Here is a 19,783-nt window from a genome sequence, read left to right as displayed (position 1 = left end):
TAACACCCACTGGCGTGTATGACAACTGAATGGGATGTGGAATGGGATGTGGAACAGATTGGACCAGTCTGCTGTACTAGCAATCACAGGAACCAGGACTGAGCGTGGGCCTAATGGGAGTTATGGGGTTGCTCCAACTAGGCTGCAGTTCTCACTGATGTACTTGAGGGCCGAGTGTGTTGTGGGCAGGGTTGGACTGGGCCATAGCATCCATTGTTTTATGTAAGAGATTGGTCTGGAGACAGAACTGACCCAGCCATTGCCAACTACTAGTGTGCACATAGACTGATGTGGGGAATGGACAGAGCTGGACCTTGTCAGTTGTGGGATCACTCAGACAAGGTTTCTTTGGGGAAACCTCACCTGAACTGCTGGACTCAGAACTCTCACCATGGAGATAATTGCAGGATGTGTGGTCTGACGATGGAGTGCGTGTGTCAGAATTGGGTCTCCTCAGTGGCTGGATGGAGTAGTGGACAGCACACCTAGTTGCACATGGAGGATATGGTAATCCCTTGGAGCCTGTAGAGGACATCTAGTACCATAACAGAGGAAGGTGGGCAGAACAAATTGGTCAGCTACCCCAGCCAAACATTGACAGCATATATCTGGGTGAATGGAGATTCATAAGGTGGACTGTGTCAGCCAAGGGACCTTGGAAGAATTTCCTCATCCTTGGATTGGCAAGATAAACAGCATTTCAGAACTATTGAACTAATGAAACCAGTTGAGTGGAATCCTCGGAGTATGTTCCACACCAGGGACCCTGGGATGATGTTGGGTTGCTGTTCCTCATCCCTGGGTACTGAGGTGGTTGGGAGGTTGGATGCGGCTTCTTTCCTATCTCCTCCCTTCTCCCAGGTATAGGAAGAAGAAGAATAAAGACAATGTGGAAACAATGATCTCACCACTTTCCCCTAACCTCGACCCCTCCCACCCTGATCAATTATGTAAACATTATAAAATTTTTGAAAAAGAGATTCATTTGCTTACTTCTTTGAAAGACAGAGGGAGAAACAGAAATATCGTATAATCTGGTTTACTTTCCAAATGACTGCAATAGCCAGAGCTCAGCCAGGCTGAATCCAGAGCCAGGAACTTCATTCAGATCTCCCATGTAGGTGCAGGAGTCCTCTGCTTTCCCAAGTGCGTTAACAGGGGGCTGGATAGGGAGTGGAGCAAGGCTCAAAAAGGCACCCAGATAGGATGTGGGTGATGCCAATTGCAGATTTATTTGCACTGGTGCTCAAAAATTAACTTTAGGAGGGGTAGGGGGAATCCCAGTGCCTAAAAAACTGTGTCACATAATACAATGTAATAAAAAAAAATGAACCTTAATAAAATATGTGCAGAATTCCTCTGTCACGTCTCAAGTGATATTTACATGCAAATGAATGCATTTATTTCCATTCTGTTTTCACACACAACAGTTTATTCCATATGTGTAGGGAATATATATAATATAAGTATTTATTATATACCCATGTTACACCAAGATTTAAAATTTCTGTATAGTAAAATTTGCCAGTCATGATTGCACTTCTGATTAGCAGATTCCTCTCTTTAGGGTAGGTTTTAAGCTGTTCAGTTTGATTCATTCTATCTAATCAATTTAATTTAATCTACTTGATGTAATGGATTTAATTGATGAGTATGGTGTCTGGTTCTTCATTTGTAGTCACTTTGTGCCACTCCTTCCAGTGAGTGTCAGGCCTGGGCTCCTGTGTTAAGCTTCCACCATGGACTCTGTAGCCCCAGTTCCTGCACCTCCTGTGATCCCATGCTGTGGCTCTTTGACATTAATTTATGATTTAGAAGGTTGGAGCTCATTTCTTCTATTTGTTCATATAATATAGCCTTGTTTATGCTGAATTCTTTCTAATATTACCACCACTTGAGATTCCTTTGATTTCTTTGATCTAAGTATGACTTGTTTTTGTGACTGAAATTTCTTCTGTATTGCTCCCCATTTTCCACCACGGCCACCACCAGCCTCTTATTAGTCACCATTCTATGTTCACATCGAAGTTTTGGGGTGTTTTTCTGCTTATTTTGCTCCCATAAAGGAGGCAGAATGTGTGTGTGGTGTTTGTGTGTCCCATATATTTTCCTTAATGTGATATCCTCCAATTTCTTCCATTTTGCTGTAAATGATAGGATTTCAATCTTTTTTCAATGTCTGAAAAGTATTTCATTGTGTATTTATATTGCATTTTATTCATTCGTCTGTTTCAAATTATTATAAACAGTGCTTTTTGTAGACATTGTGGATGTCTTTTTGATACGATTTTTTGTCTTTTGGATATATGCCCAGCAGTGGGATTGATGAATAATATGGCATTTCTGTTTGTAGGCTTTTTAAAAGAAATTTTTAAAGACTGATTTATTTTACTTAAAAATCAAAATTACATAGAGAGTGGGGTGAAAAACAGAGAGAAAAATCTTCCAGCTGCTAGTTCACTCCCCAAAAACTGCTATGGCCAGAGATGGGCCAGTTCAAAGCTTGTGAATTAAGAGCTTTTTCTGGGTTTCCTATGTGGGCACAAGGGTCTGCAGACCTGGGTCATCCTCCACTGCTTTCTTAGGGCATTAGCAGGGAGCTGGATCAGAAGTGGAGCAGCAAGGACAAAAATCCCTTATGGGATGCTGGCACCACAAGCACAACATTAGCTTGCTGCACCACCATGCCAGTTCCTTATTTCTAATTGTTTTAAAATCTGTTCTGTTTTCTGTTGTGGTTGTCATAATACATTCCTAAGAGTGTAAGTTCCTCTTTCTCTATGTCCTCCATAGAATTTATTGCTTTCCTTTTGGTAGTAACCATTTTAAAAGGGGTGAGGTGTCAGTGCCTTGTAGTTTTATTTGCACTTTATTGATGCCTGGTGATCTGAGCATTTTTTTGTGTTTATTGGCCAGTTGTATTTCTTTTTTTGAGAACCAACTAGTCAATTCTTTTGCCAATTTCTTAACTGGCTTGCTTATTTTTCCTTGGTGAGTTTTTTTGACTTCCTGATATGTTCTAAATATTAGCTCTTTTTCAGCCAAGCAACTGGTACTTGTGACTATTTTCCTCTGTTTTGCTGCTGCCCCTCAGGAAGTATTAGCAGGATGCTGGATTGGAAGTAGAAGTGCTGGGATTTGAACTGACAATATGGGATGTGGGCAGTCCAAGCAGTGGTCCAACCCAAGCAGTGTATTCCACAATACCCATCTCATTCGTTACTTCTTAAACATCCTTTAACATATTTAATGATTTTTATTTGAAAGGCAGGGTTACAAAGGAGAGACAGATCTTCCATCTGCTGGTTTACTTCTTAAATGGCTATAATTTGTTATACAACCAAAGTGAGCCAGTCTGAAGCCAGGAGCCAGGAGCTTGGTCTGGGTCTGCTACCTGGTGTTTGGGCCTTCAACCACTGCTTTCTGAGGCACATTGGCAGAGAGCTGGATTAGAAGTAGAACAAGGATTTGAACTGGTGCTCATATTGGATACTGGCTCTGTGGCATAATGAACCAAGACTTCTGTGGCAGGAGCGGGTGCTTGACCTAGCAGTTAAGATACGTTTTAGGATGCCTGTGTGCTATAATCAGAGTACCTGTGTTTGATTTCTAGTTCTGGCTCCTGGCTTCAGCTAATGCGGACTCTGGGCAGCAAAGATGAAGACTTAGTGGCCGATCTGCTGCCCAAAAGCAAGACCTGGGTAAAGGTCTCAGATCCTAACTTCAGTCCTAGCTGGGCTGTTACAGGAATTTGGGAAGTAAACTAATGAATGTATGCTGTTCTTTCTGATTCTGTGTCTTAGAAAAATACATCAAAATAAAAAGTTTGTGGTATATGATAAAATATTTAATGCAATAAATGATCAGGCTAATTAAGTTTTTACTTGTTACAGCAAGTTGAAATATAAGAGCCTACATGATGAACTGTAAAGCATTTGTGCTTTCATACAATAACCCCACTTATTAGACTACTTAAAGGATGAATAAGTCTAAATCACTAGAAAAAAGTCAAATAATGGAAACTTTAAATGCATGAGGCTTTCTACTTTAGGTAGAAGATTTTCTCCAGCAATATTGCCTGAAGTGTGCTTGGGTTTATTTTTAACTTGTGAATTATTTATCTTTCTTCAATGGCGTTACTAAAAATTTGAAGAATCTTTCAAAGCAGCTTGGATTTGATATAAATTTTGTGGGTAATTATTTTGTTTGTATTCTTACTTTCTCTAAGAATACTTATCCTTTATTCACTGTTTAATGACAAGTTGAGTTTAGCTTTTGTCTTAATTGTAAAAAAATATCATATTAGAGAGAATTTTCTTAAAAAATCTTATTTTCCTTTTCAAATTAAAGATGACTGCACCCATTCCCAGACTAAGGGAAGCATAAGTAGCTGAATTTCAATGAGCTCATCAGTTGTAAAGATTTATTGATGTCTGTCTTCTAAAGAGAGAATTAGTACTATGTCAGGATAAATTCTTTGCTATTGAAAGGGTGGATGTTAGGAATGGAAAACTGAAAACACAAAAATTGCAAATGGGAATTCTGCCTGGCTTAGAAAAGAATACTTGTAAGAAATAGATATCCAAATAGAATGTGGAATGTTGGGTGTATTCAAGAATTAGAGCAATTTGAAGAGGTGGACAGCAACCAAATAAGAATAGAGATTGCATTATAGATGGCAGGGAAGATGTGACAAACTTAAATAAGATGGGACAAAAGGGGACCAAGTCCTTTGGTGGATACAATGTCCTGAGACAAAGAAATCACCAACCACAAAAAGATGTGTGACCACTGTGTGTTCATGAAACAGTTGTCACACAGATGGAAACTTGGGCCAGTTTTGACTTTGTTTTTCAGAGTAAAATTAGCATTATGCTTATTATTATAAGAACAATACATTTGTTATAGAAATTCCAGGCCATATAGAAAACTGTAACAAAGAAAATAACATCTATCACAATCACACCTTGATACCTAGGCATAATCTAGCTTCTGTTTATTTGCTGTTTTGTCTGTATCTAGGTTGTATATATGCACTTTTTTTTTGAGACTATGTCATACTAGATATTTGTTTTATAGTGTGAATCTTTTTTTATTATATCTTATGACAATCTTTACATAGTTAATTAGGGTAAAAAGGTTCAAGGGCTATAGGAAAGTGGGTAAGACTATTATTTCCATATTGTTTCCTTCATGTTTAAAGGGGGATATTAAGGGAGAAGGCCCACCCAGTTTCCCAACCACCCCAGGTCCCAGAAGTAGGGCATGCTCCGAGGTTCTTGCTCAAGTGGTTTTAATGGTTCGCCAGTTATGAATCGTTGCCAGTCTTGCCACTCCAAACACGATGAGATCTTTGAAAAGTCCATTGATTGACATAGTCCATCATTGAGTCTCCGTTTGCCCAGTATTTCGCTGCCAACATATAGCTGAGATGATTGATTGACCTATTCTGTCTTCTCTCTTTTCTTGGTTAGGGTTCTGAGTCTAGCATTTCGATTGGGGAGATCCCCAAAGAAACTTTGTCTGAGGTGTTCTCAGACCAGATTCTTGTATGTACCAGCAAGTACAGGGCCAGGCACAGTCCATCGCCCTGATCAGCTGGTGATTGCAATCGCTGGGTTGGTTCTGTTTTCACTCCCGACTTCCACTGGAACCAATGGGTGTTGTAGTCCAGCCTGGTTCTGCCCAGCACATACTCAGCCCTCGAATCAACCAGTGGCAGCTGCAGCCTAGATGGAGCGACCCACAATAACCCCCACCAGGCCCGCCCCCTACCCTGGTTTGTCAGTATGTGTAGCAGTAGTCCAGTCCCACACCCCATTCGGCTCTCAAACATGTCAATGGGTATTAAAGCTTAGTTCCATCTAACCAGCTCCACTATGCAGCCCACACAGATGCTGCTGGGTGTCTGTCTAGCCACCCCAGCCCCTGTCCTAGTTTTTGTGCCCTCCCGTGGGAGTGGTAACCCAAGAGGGAGGAGCCCACTATTTCCCTCCCAGGCCTCTCCCACTCCCGGATTATGCACTCTCCTGGTTGTTCTGTGGTTTGACTTGACAGAATTAGACTCCAGTGCCAGCTTCTGCTAGCTGATGCTGTGGCTAAGCCCAAACAACCTTCACCCACTCTTAATTTTGTTTGCACCAGTAGGAATAATCAGCCCAGCCTGGCTTTTCCCTGATCTAGTCCACATGAGGCGCACAGGTGTTGTAGCCTGGCTTAGTCTGGTCTGCCCCCACTCAAGCTCGCGCTTTCCAGTGGGAGTAGCTATCCAGCAAGGGAATCCCCCCTTTTTCTCCTGCCGGCTCTGTCACATCCAGTACAAGCACCCTCACCTTGGCATTCCATATTGTGCACTGGTTTTTGTTGCGAATGAACCTGGCTCAACCAATACTATTCTGGTGCTCGGATTTGTCAGTGGATGAAGTGAATTGATTCAGCCTGGTCTTCCCCCAGCCCCTGCCAGTTGTATGCCAGTGGATAACTTTCCATGGCCTGTTCTGGGCTGTTTCCTATCATGTTTCTTGCGCTTACCTGCCGGGTCTGTGTACTGCCAGAGGAGTTGCCCAGGCTGCTCCATCAGAACCTCTCCCAGTGCCAGATTTTGCTCATACCAGGGGGTCCATGAGCCAGCCCAACTCAGTTCACCTCCTGTCCTAGCAGGAACAGTGGCTTTTCTTGACTTGCCTTCAACCCAAACTGGTCCTTGCTATTGGATGTTTCAGCCCAGCCATGGTTTGTCCATACTTACATATGGCTCACACATGGCTCAGTAGGGGTTGAGACCTAGCCTAGTCCATCCCATATCTACTCTGGTCCTCCAGGACACCAGATGGTGTTGGGGTCTGGTCCAGCTTGGTGCATCCAATCCCAGTCCACATTTATGCCAAGGGAGACTACAACAGTTTCCCGTTCAGAATGCAGCCCCCATTCCAGGCCACATGCCCCTTGGTGGGAGCCTCAACCCAGTTATTGTTGTCCCCTTAGCTCCCCAACCGGGCCTGTTCCCAGCCATAGATCACATGCATGCCAGTGGTTGCTCTGATTCAGCTTGGCACAGCCCCTCACCTGTTCTGACCTCTGCCTTAGACACTGTGGCTTAGCGTTCCTGGCTCACGCAGACCAGTAGGTGCAAGAGCCTAGCTCAGCATGACCTGTGCTCCGTCCTGGTTTCTAGTTTTGCTTGTGGGCTAAGGTTTGCTCAGCCGTGCCCGGTCTACCCTGTTCCATTACCTAGTGACACATTAGCTAGCTGTTGGAGCTACTTTTCCCAGCTTGTCCAACCCCCAGGTCTGGACCGCATGTTCACCAGCAGGAACTATGACTTGCCAGGGGAGTTTCCTAAGTTCCTCCACTTAATCCACTCCCAGACCCAGTTCTCATACATGCCATTGGGTTCTAGGCCAGGTTCTGGTGAAGTCTGGCACTCCCTTTGGCCTTGTATGAGCTGGTGAATGTTACAGCCTGGCCCACCCCACACCCTAATCAGGATGCACATTCGGGTGCTGCTGCCTTGACCAGTCCAGACTATTGGGGGTTCCTTTGCCTGTGATTGATGGCAGGCTTCTTGGTCACACCTAGCTGAGTCCATTGCTACCCCAACTCTTGAGCTAACCAGTGAGGCTAGAATTTCCACAGAGTTTGGCCCACACATCTCCCACAGAATCTACCCCGGATATGGTTCTCAAGTGCTAGTTAATCTAATGACCCTACATAATGTGACCCTTCTCCTGATCTATCATCATGTCAGGTAACAGGATATGATTCTGCCTGACAAGCCCTGAGCCATAGCTTTTGCATGGACTGGTGTTTGGTGGTCAGCATTGTTCAGTGATTACAAGTTTTTCAAAGGAAGAGTTATTGTCATTGGGAATCTTTAGGATTGATTCATGTCCTAGAAACACAGTGGCTTCAACCTGGAGGTACCTAAGCAGTGATTCAAAGAACCAAAACCCTAGAGCTCCCTGGCCAGGGGGCCAGCAGGCAGAGCCTGGCACCAAATGGCGCCCTAGTCACCCAGGGACAGCTCACCACGTGCACATGGTGGCTGGTGTCTGGGATCCAGGCATGAGACTTCCCATCCTGAGACCCACTAGCAGCCAGGAGGCTGCTGGAAGTTTAAGCCCCCAGGCCCAAGGTCACGTCCCTCCCCAATCCCATTCACTGCCCAATGAGGGTGCGTGAGCCCCAGACCTTCCCAGTCACGGAGACTCCCCACCTTGGTGTACTCACCACTCATCCTGAAGGGAGCAGCCCCTGGAGCCCGGACAGGCCCTGGGACAGTTCACCTCGTGCACATGGTGGCTGTCGTCTGGGATCCAGGCGTGAGACGCCCTGTCCTGAGACGCCCTGTCCTGAGACCCACCAGTAGCCAAGAGGCTGCTGGAAGTTTAAACCCCCAGGCCCAAGGTCACGCCCCTCCCCAATCCCCAACCCCTAAGGGAGCAGCCCCCGGAGCCCAGGCAGGCCCGGGATCAGCTCACCCCATGCACGTGGTGGCTGGTGTATGGGATCTAGGCATGAGACTCCCCGTCCTGAGACCCACTTATAGTGTGAATCTTTATTCTTATTTTAATATGGGGATATTTATGTGTTATTCAGAATAGACCCATGACTTTTTTAGAGTTTACATAGTTAAAACATTGAATATTATCTGTTCAGAATTAGCCCCTTAATACTTCATGAATTTAAATGCCATTATCAGAGAAATCTTAGAAAAGAACCTTGGTCTAAAAAAATAAATGGGGAACAGTAATACCTGGAAATTCAGATCTAAACTAGCAGGCAATCTCAGGACGTATTTTATTTTAAAATAATGAGTGTATTTATTGATGAGTTTGAAATATATTATTAATATGCTAATTTTTAGTAGAGAGCCAAATGCTTTGAATTAAGTTAATATGTTTAGGAATTTACAGTGTAGTCATATGCTAAATATAGAACTATAAGTAGATACACTTTCAGATGGGATGTTCAATATCCCAAAACTGATTTAAAGCATGTTTTCTAGGTTGGATTGAAAAAAACTATTTAGGAATTCAGAGGAGAAAGCAGTATATTCTGAATGGGATGATTTGGGATAAGTTTTATTTCAGTCACTGATTTATTACTTCTTCCATTATTATCTTTGGAATTATAATATTAAATTAAATTAAAATTAAATTAATACATCTATTTAATGTATTAAATTGAATAAAAAATTAGTGCTAATATATTGGTAAAATATAATCAGTTTTTCATGCAAAATATCGGGCAATTTAAAGGAATTTATAATATATTGTTCCTGTTTATGGGCGATTTTTGGTAAAATATAATCAGTTTTTCATGCAAAATATCGGGCAATTTAAAGGAACACTGTTTCATTGTAGGCTCTTTTATTACTAAAAACAGGTAAACAAAATGGGAAGGTTATTTGCTTCTTCAAAACATTCACTACCTTCATATTTTTAAATGGTTTTTTAAAAATATATGCTGTCTTTCCAGTTAAATCAGTTTAAGCATCTTTAATATGAGTAACATATACTGCTTTGCTTGGTTTTTAGATTGAACTCAGTTGCCAGCAAAATAACATAATAGTATTGGAAGATACTGTAAAAAAACTTAGATCTGTAAGTACATTTTCCAAAAATAAGTGTTGAAGAATCGTTTTAATATGGCTAGTAAGCTACAAAAACTGTTTATGGGTTTTGAGTCTCAGCTTTGGTGAATGATCACAAAGTTTGATTTTGTAAACTCACTACTCACCAGTAGGGGTGCGGGATTATCCCTGTCTGTCACACTGATGCTTTCCATGCTCTGTTTAATCACTGCTTCCTTTTCTAAAGGGAAGAACAGCTTTGATTTTATTAATGCCTTTGACTGATTCTTGATTTAAAATAATGACTGAAAAAGTTAAATCTCAAAATATAATGTATTTGCCTACTCATTAACTTTTATTGCCCTTTAGTAGTTTTGAAGCTATTAATTTTTGTAACTTAATTCCAAGTAATATACTTTATTTATTCAGCAATTGAAATGAAACTTTTCAAACGTTTCAGTTTTATCACATAAAATACTTAAAGCACTTTCTGAAAGAATCTGTAAATTTCTCCCAGATTGATTAAACGGTGCTGTTCAAGAAATGTTTCTAGATATATTAAATATTCATGGGAATGCACTTGGAAATGCAAATAAGTGTGGAATACCCAACATTCCTTTCATGTATTCACTCATTGAAAAATTATGGAAAAAACTTAGACATTTTAATAGATGCTTTATGAGTAGCACACAAAGTTTCCTAACACAAATAACTCCATCACAAGAACCTGTGATGGATTGGCAGATTCATTCACTTCTGACCTTTATCATTTTTTTCTTCAAAACTGTTGAATGAATTCAGAAATGCTTTCAGTTAATTAAAAATACAGCACCGCCAGCATGCTGAAAAGGGAAAAGCATCTAAGTAAATGCTTTTGTAAAGCTATTGATGAGGAACTTTTAAAATTTTCTATTTTTAAAATACAAAAAGTAGTATTTTTAAGGATCCTCTTTTTAAAGTTTTTGTTTTAGAAAAGAATACTATAGGTTGAAATAATAACCTAATTTTTTTCCTCTTTGGGAAGATAATTTTAGAGACTGAAAAAGCACAAAATAAATCTCCTTCCAGACTTGATTCCTTTGTCAAAGCTTTAGAAGCAGACAGAGATTACTATAAAAGTGAAGCTCAAAATTTGAGAAAGATGATCAGAAGTAGGTCTAAAAGTCCAAGGCGCCCATCACCATCTTCCCGGGTAAGTTTTGGAAACTTAGGCCTTTTAGTGTGTTGTTCAAACACTGCTCTTACTCCTTGATTTATCTAATCTGGCATTAATTTATTTCAATTTGATATGAACTGATACATAAAAGAGTCTGAGGGCAGAGGTCTTCCTGATGGCTGTGGTAGACCACCTTTAGTTTGGTCCCTCAGTGTATGTATGTGATGGCGGGAGGGTAAATCAGACGAGTGCAGAGCAATTCAGAATGAAGCTGTGTAAAAGGGAAATAATTTTGTATCTTAATCTTTATCACTTAATTTTGTTATGTTGTCATGTTTGGTAGGTAGAGATGTGTACTACCATCTAGAGCACCTTTTTATTAGTACCCTATGTCAAAGAAACATCTCAAATGCCTTATAATGATTTTAGGGTGCAAACTGTGATGTAGAGCTTTTGAAGTCAACAACAAGGGATCGTGAAGAACTTAAATGTATGTTGGAAAAATATGAGCGTCATTTGGCAGAAATTCAGGGTAATGTCAAAGTTCTTACATCTGAAAGAGACAAGACCTTCCTTCTCTATGAACAAGTAAGCTTATTTATTTATTCAAAATATCCATTTAGGGGCCCGGCGCGGTGGCGCAAGTGGTTAAAGGTCCTCGCCTTTCACGCCCGGGATCCCATATGGGCGCCGGTTCTAATCCCGGCAGCCCTGCTTCCCTTCCAGCTCCCTGCCTGTGGCCTGGGAAAGCAGTCGAGGACGGCCCAAAGCTTTGGGAACCTGCACCCGCGTGGGAGACCCGGAAGAGGCTCCTGGCTTCGGATCGGCATAGTATCGGCCCGTTGCGCTCACTTGGGGAGTGAAACATCGGACGGAAGATCTTCCTCTCTGTCTCTCGTCTCTCCTCTCTGTATATCCGCCTTTCCAATGAAAAAATAATAAAAATAAATCTTAAAAAAAAAAAATATCCATTTAGTTTTATTTGAAAGGTAGAGTTACAGAGAGAGAAGGTGAGACAGCCGGAGCTGGGCCTAACTGAAGCCAAGAGCTTAGAGTTTGTTCCAGATATCTTTTGCCGCTTTCCCAGGCACTTTAGCAGGGAGCTGGATAGGAAGTGGAGCAGCTAGGACCTAAACTGGCACCCATATGGGTTGTGGACCCACAGGTGGAGGCTTGACCTACTACACTATGGCACTGGACCCACAAGTAAGTTTACTTGTAAATGAACAACTTGTGTAAGTAGTAATAGTTCTAGAGATACAAAATCTTAAGTTCCATTAGAGTGTTTAAACATTCCAATCAGATTAATCTACCTAACATTTGGGAGTTGCTTCTGTCTTAAAGATATTCTTTTTTTTTTTTTTAAAGATTTATTTTTATTATTTTTTTATTGGAAAGGCAGCTATACAGAGAGGAGAGACAAAGAGGAAGATCTTTCATCCGATGATTCACTCCCCAAGTGAGCGCAACGGCCAATACTATGCTGATCCGAAGTCAGGAGCCTCTTCCAGGTCTCCTACACGGGTGCAGGGTCCCAAAGCTTTGGGCCATCCTCAACTGCTTTCCCAGGCCACAGGCAGGGAGCTGGAGGGGAAGCGGGGCTACTGGGATAGAACCGGCGCCCATATGGGATCCCGGGCGTGCAAGGACCTTTAGCCACTTGCGCCACCGCGCCGGGCCCTTAAAGATATTCTTAATGACATATAACATCTTTACAATATAGCGGATGAATGGAAACAATATTGTATTCCTGTAACTCCCAAAAGATCAAATCCTTTTATTAAAATAGTCTCATTTTTACAATAAGGAATGGAAGCAATATTGAATGATAGTGCATGGTGAGTACAAGGTGAAATAATAAAGGTTTGAGTGTTAAAAAACCCCAAACACACCAGGGCCCACATTGTGGTACAGTGGGTTAAACTCTTGCCCGTGACACTGACATCCCATAGGAGCATGTGTTTGAGTCCAGCTGCCTTTTTAAGTCCTAACTTCTCTACCTTGAATCCAGTTCCCTACTGCTGTGCTGGGGAAAGCAGCAGAAGATGGCTCCAGTTCTTATGCTCCTGTCGTCCACATGGGAAAGCTGGCTTTAGACCCAACTATTGTGACTGTTTGAAAGTGAACCAGTGGATCTTTCTCTGTGTTTTTGCATATTCCTGTCTCTGTGATGATATGTTTAAAGTAAACAAATCTTTTTAAAAAATGCTAATATCACTTTGAAAACTATCATAACTTGCCTTATTTTAGGAGGTGAAATCAATTTATAGTTTATACGTACTTTAATAATGATACAAAATGACATGGCTATTGTCCACCAATTAACTGCTTTAACCAACAATTACTAAATTAGATAAATAACTAAAATAATTTATTTCAAAAAATTTTTAAAAATTATAGCTACTATATTTCTATCCTAGGGATAGAAAAAAAATGAAATGCATACCCTTTCTGTGCATTAACAGCTTACTTAGAGAGGTGAAGTATATTGTATTTATTTTTTGCTACTATATTTATAAGATTAAAGCATTAGAAGAAGTGAGTATTTTTAATTATCATGGCTATGGACATTTTTGCCGTAAGATGTGGGTTTTGTGTCCTGAGAGTGAATGAGGATTCTGTTGTTCTCAAAGGGGCAAGGAAGCAAAGAATAAGGTCAGGGAAATCTGAATAAATAGTTGGGTTTAAGAAGGTAGGTGTTATTGTAGAATAGGGAAGCAGGGATTGAAAAGTTCATGGGACTGAGCATTAGTCTGAAATTTTTTTTTAAAATTTATTTATTGGGTCTGACGCAATGACTCAATGGCTAAATGCTTGCCTTGCACACGCTGGGATCCATATGGGAGCCAGTTTGTGTCCTGGCTGCTCCACTTTCCATCCAGCTCCCTGCTTGTGGCTTGGGAAAAAATGGGAGATCCAGAAGAGCTCCTGGCTTCTGGCTTCTGGCTTTGGATTGGCGCAGCTCTGGCTGTTGTGGTCACTTAGGGAGTGAGTCATTGGACAGAAGATCTTCCTCTCTGTCTCTCTTCCTCTCTATCAGTATCTGACTTTGCAATAAAAACAAATAAATCTTTTTTTTAAAAAGCCACAATAAACAGATAGGTCTCCATCAGCTCAGAATCTCTGTACAGCCAAGGAAACCATCAGCAAAGCAAAGATGAAAACAACAGAATGGAAGAAAATCTTTGCATACTACACAACAAATAGGGGTCTAATATCCAAAATATATAAAGAGCTCCAGAAACTTAACAACAACAAAACAACCATCCTTTTAAACAATGGGCGAAGGACATGAACAGATGTTTTTCTTTTTTTAAAGATTTATTTTTATTATTTTTTTATTGGAAAGGCGGATATACAGAGAGGAGAGACAGAGAGGAAGATCTTCCGTCTGATGATTCACGCCCCAAGTGAGCGCAACGGGCCGATGCTGTGCCAATCCGAAGCCAGGAGCCTCTTCCAGGTCTCCTACACGGGTGCAGGGTCCCAAAGCTTTGGGCTGTCCTGGACTGCTTTCCCAGACCACAGGCAGGGAGCTGGAAGGGAAGCGGGGCTGCTGGGATAGAACCGGCGCCCATATGGGATCCTGGGCATGCAAGGCGAGGACCTTAACCACTTGCACCACCGCGCCGGGCCCGAGCAGATGTTTTTCAAAAGGACAAATTCAAATGGCTGACAGACTCATGCAAAAATTCTCAGGCTCCCTAACTATTAGGGAAATGCCAATAACAACCACACTGTGGCTCCACTTGACTCCAGTGTGAAGGGGCCACATTCATGAATCAACTGACGGCTGCTGGCCAGGAAAAAGAGTACTTTGATCCACTGTTGGTGGGTGTGTGTGCTAGTGCAGCTGCTGTGGAAGTCAGTATGGAGAGTTCTCAGACAACTGAGAATTGACCTATCATACAACCCAACTATCTCACTCCTATGAATGAATATATCCAAAAGATGAAATCTGCAGACTAGAAACTGATATGCAATCCTGTATTTATTTATTTATTTAAATTAATTAGGAAGATTTACAAAGAGAAGGAGAGACAGAGAGAAAAAGAACCTCCGTCTGTTGATCCACTCCCCAAGTGGCTGCAATGGCCGGAGCTGAGCTGATCTGAAGCCAGGAGCCAGTAGTTTCCTCTGGGTCTCCCACATGGTGCAGGGTCACAAGGCTTTGGGCCATCCTCTACTGCCTTCTGAGGCCACAAGTAGGGAGCTGGATGGGAAGTGGAGCATCTGGAATGTGAACTGGCACCCAAATGGGATCCTGGTGAATCTAAGGTGAGAAATTTAGCCACTAGGCTACTGCACTGGGTTCCACGGCCTTGTGTTTATAGCAGCACAGTGCATAATAGCAAAGACATTCGTCAGCACATGAATGAATTAAGAATCTGTAGTACATCTACCCTATGTGATACTACAAAGCCATGAAATGAATGAAATCCTGCCATTGCAATAAGATGGTCCCAAATGGAGACCATTATGCTTAGTGAAACAAGGCAGTCCCAAAAGAACCAATATTATATGTTCTCTTCTACATTCGGCAGCCTTCTATACAGATAATATAGATAATGTAGTACATGCATATATTCTCATGGGCAGACTGTCTAATGTAAGCTTGCATACTAGGAAGTAAAATACATTGCATTACACATCTCTAGTCCAGAATAAAAGTAGGACTCCCAATGAAGCATTTAAATATACCTTTACAGTATGATACTAGACTTTACCTTTGCCTGTGCCTGCCATGCCGAGATATACTTAAATAGAAAGTTAAACTTGTGATGGTTACTAAGGGTCTGTGCTACTGTGATAATATGGGGGAGATGGTGGGAGAGGAAAATAGGGAGAAAAGAAGGAAAGGGAGAGGGAGGAATCCCTTATCTACAAAACTAACATGGGGACTGACATGGGGCACAGCAGGTTAATCCTCTGGCCTGTGGAGCCAGCATGCCATATGGGCCCCAGTTCGTGTCCCGACTGTTCCAGTGCTCATCCAACTTTCAGTTTAGGCCTGGAAAAACAGCTGAGGATGGCTCAAGTCTTTGGGACCCTGAACTCCTGCGGGAGACCTGAAAGGAGCTCCTGACTCAGCTCTGGACATTGTGGCCATTTGGAGAGTGAATCAGCAGGTGCAAGACTTTTCTCTCTCTATAAAATCTGCCTTTCAAATAAAAATAAATAATTCTTTAAAAAAATCTATATCTTGGGGGGTGGGGAAAAGATAAAAAAAAAATAGAAAAGAAAGTAGAGTAGCTAGGACCCAAACTGGCACCCATTTAGGATGCTGGCCCTGCAGGTGGCAGCTTTACCTGAGTCACAGTGCTGGTTCCCTGTCTCTTTGCCTTGGAAAAAATACAGAAAGAAAAGGCTGAGATGGAGGAAGATACGGAGACTTAAGCAGAAAGGTAATATATGAAATCTGCAGATTTCAAACCTGGGAATGATGGAACACATGTGTAGGGAGTGAGTTAATCACCTCTGAGGGTTAGTGGGCCTTCCTAATGAAGTAACAATAGCCAGGACTGGCAGATGACATTTCTGTCTTTATAGACATAAAGTTTTGAAACACTGTGATAATGTTAATTATATCAATATTCTCACTCAGTTGTATTGTATTCAAGTTTAGATTTCAAAATGTATTAATGTAGTAAATAAATTTCTTAGTAAACATTTCTGGTATGTGATTTCAAATTAAATTTATTTCAAATTTTTGGCCAAGATATTATAAAATGTATTTTATTTAAATATTTTTATTTTATTTATATACATTTTAAAGCAAAAATTATACCATTACCCTGCTGCATATGTATTTATGCAAGCTTGCATTTTAACAGACTAAACTTAAAATAGCTATGTTACATCAAATTCTGTTTATGTACATAAATATTAGGCACAGGAAGAAATTGCCCGACTTCGACGAGAAATGATGAAAAGCTGCAAGTCTCCTAAATCCACAACAGCACATGCTATTCTCCGGCGAGTAGAGACGGAGAGGGATGTAGCCTTCACAGATTTACGAAGAATGACCACAGAGCGAGACAGTCTGAGGGAAAGGCTAAAGGTTGGAAAGACTTTTATGTATATGAATGTATGTGAAACACAGATGCGCTGCCATTGAAAGGTTCTTGTCTTGGTTTGTTTTGTAACAGATCGCCCAAGAGACAGCATTCAATGAGAAGGCTCACCTGGAACAAAGGATAGAGGAGCTGGAGTGCACGGTTCATAATGTAAAAAAGCTGCTTTGGCCATAATCTATTTTTTCCAAGTTACAATATTTCTATTTCTTAGCACATAATTGTTTAATTGAAAACGTGATATCACATGTATGTTTATCTTGTATCAAGAAAAATTATTGAGCTCTGTGGTTTTTACCAATTATTTGATTATCTTGGATTTTTAGATATTTTTGAAGACTATGAAGAAACTATTTCAGTTTTTTACATACTGATAAATGCCTCCTACCTTAATTTTTATGAACTTTTTTGAACAATCCTTGTAGAATATCTTCTTCACAAAGCAACTTTGATTTTTTATTAGAATTTTTATGTATTTCCCTCTTCCATTTCTTACTGTATCAAGACAAGAATATCTAGATCACTTTTATTTTCAGAGAATTGTGACATACTAAACCACAGCAGTTTTATAGACTTTAAGTTGTATAGTCAGCTCTTTCTGTTCCTGGTATTTGTTTACTGTAGATTTTTTTTTTTTTTTAAAGATTTATTTTTATTATTTTTTATTGGAAAGGCGGATATACAGAGAGGAGAGACAGAGAGGAAGATCTTCCGTCCGATGATTCACTCCCCAAGTGAGCCGCAACGGGCCGATACTATGCCGATCCAAAGCCAGGAGCCTCTTCCGGGTCTCCCACGCGGGTGCAGGGTCCCAAAGCTTTGGGCCGTCCTCGACTGCTTTCCCAGGCCACAGGCAGGGAGCTGGAAGGGAAGCGGGGCTGCCGGGATTAGAACCGGCGCCCATATGGGATCCCGGGCGTGCAAGGCGAGGACTTAACCACTTGCGCCACCGCGCCGGGCCCTGTTTACTGTAGATTTTTAAAAAGTTTTTTCATGATGCAGTTCTGTAGGCTTAAGGATTTCCCATATTTCCCCCTTTCCTATTTTTTTTATGTTAAGAAAAAAAAAAGTGTTTGGGAGACACAGGCCCTTTATTTTCCTAAGGTAGTCCTGAAGTACGGGCAGTAGGGAATGTGATACGAATTGTCCTTTCTTCACTTGTTTCTTTCTGAAAAATGTGCGTGGGCTTGTCTTTGAATGCATTCGGTGCAAATTATATTCTTTTCTGAAAAGTCTTAACAGCTGCATTTTTAGAGAGTTTAGTAACTTTTGCATCTCCTTGTTTCATATAAAATAGTCTGACAAGATAGAAAAGTAGTAGTAAGGACTAGAAATAGGTAGAGAAAATCAGGATGGAATAAAAATGTAGCACTTTAACTGAATTCAAATATGAAATTTAACCTTTTTATTAATCAAATATTTTAGATGTTATGAACACATATTTGAAAAGTTACAGCTAACTAGAATTAAGAGAATTTAACTATTTAAACCAAATTTAATGATGTATTTATAAATTCATCTGCAGAATTTTATAATGAGAGGAAAATACTAGAAATTATTTTTTATTTTCACACTTCCATTTTATACGTGTATTAATATTGGTGTCCAGTATTAATAAACTACAATTAAATCCTTTTGTAAATAGGATTTGTATCCTGTAGTCAAGTTGAACAAGATTGAACAATATAGACTGGTACACTGTGATGCACTTTGCAGAAAAACTATAGAAGTGGCTTGTTCTTGTTGCAGTTGCATATTGCCTTGTCCACCAAGCCTCTCATTTAGTACAGGATGATGTCATCATGTAGATCTTACTGTGAACCAGGTTGTACATTGGGGATGTGCAATCTTCTCTTCAGGAAGATTTCTGAGGCATTTTGCTGATGGCAGTAACCGTGTCATTCTACTTATATAGCTTGATGATGAGCGTATGGAGCAAATGTCAAATATGACTTTGATGAAGGAAACCATAACTACTGTGGAAAAAGAAATGAAATCACTAGCAAGAAAGGCAATGGATACTGAAAGTGAACTTGGCAGACAAAAAGCAGAGAATAATTCTTTGAGGTAAACTAAATGATGTCTAACAACTAACAGTTCATCATATAACTAACAGCTCTGTTTTCTGTTGTATATTTTATAACAAGAATTACTATTGTTGACTTTAATTTCTGAGAGGATTATTTTGAAGTTGTAAAACCCTCAGGACACACTAAACAATTTTTCAAAGAAGTCATAGTCTGGTAATGCCACACTGTAACTAAAATCACACATATAGTCATTTTAACCTTACATTTGCAAAAGCTTTACTGCTGAACTGGAATAAGAGCCTCTGGTATTTGACATTGGTATTTGGTTCTTTAATTTACCTTTATAACTTTAAATTCTGTTTTGGGGTATGAATAAAGTAAAAAAACCACATGCTTGACAGTAGCTTAGAAAAAGGACACTTTAGCATATAATGAAAAGTGTTAGAGAAAAGGACATGTAATGGAACTTCTGCTAGTTGAACACCAAATAGTGTTCTTGGCCCTTCATACAAACTTGATATAGCAGTGGAAGAAATAACAGCAGCTTACAAACAATATGGGTAGGAAAATAAGTTTTTGAAGACTTCTGCATTCCTAGCTTTAGTCTAGAACTGTTAATATGAGAAAAATAAGTTCTAGAGACTGGGCATGTTTGTGTCTCAATGCACTGGTGAATAATTATGAGAGTTTATATGCTTGGTAAGTATGTTATCATATTTACAGGTAATACTTGGTCCACATACAAATTTCCAGTCTCTCTTTGGTCTTCCCATTGGTATATAGATTAGAATCAGTTGTCAGGACAAACGGTCACCAAAAGTCATTCTTTTTACTTATTTTAATACCTCCTGCTTGTAAGATTATTGTAAATCTGAAAAGAATCAAATAAAACAGGATGACAATAACAACAAAGAAAACCTAGCAAAATAGAGAACTGTAGGAAGAGAAT

General features: G+C 40.4%; 1 protein-coding gene across 4 annotated transcripts in view; it reads left to right on the top strand.

Annotated features, from left to right (window-relative positions):
* TSGA10 (testis specific 10) overlaps nt 1–19,783 on the top strand; it is a 106,635-nt gene that overhangs the window by 25,075 nt on the left and 61,777 nt on the right. For all 4 annotated transcript variants that reach the window (XM_040993778.1, XM_040993777.1, XM_040993776.1 and 1 more), the window contains 6 exons: nt 9,540–9,605; nt 10,599–10,766; nt 11,160–11,318; nt 16,621–16,791; nt 16,880–16,957; nt 18,720–18,871. In XM_040993778.1, the coding sequence (XP_040849712.1) occupies nt 10,716–10,766; nt 11,160–11,318; nt 16,621–16,791; nt 16,880–16,957; nt 18,720–18,871 (611 nt within the window). In that variant the 5' untranslated portion in view covers nt 9,540–9,605; nt 10,599–10,715. The remainder of the gene's footprint in view (nt 1–9,539; nt 9,606–10,598; nt 10,767–11,159; nt 11,319–16,620; nt 16,792–16,879; nt 16,958–18,719; nt 18,872–19,783) is intronic.

This window comes from Ochotona curzoniae, unplaced genomic scaffold, assembly GCF_017591425.1.
Source record: "Ochotona curzoniae isolate NIBS_2020 unplaced genomic scaffold, NIBS_Ocur_1.0 contig_883, whole genome shotgun sequence".
NCBI classification, from domain to species: domain Eukaryota; kingdom Metazoa; phylum Chordata; class Mammalia; order Lagomorpha; family Ochotonidae; genus Ochotona; species Ochotona curzoniae.
Note: the sequence above shows the minus strand (reverse complement) of the source record. Positions and strands in the feature narration are given on the sequence as shown.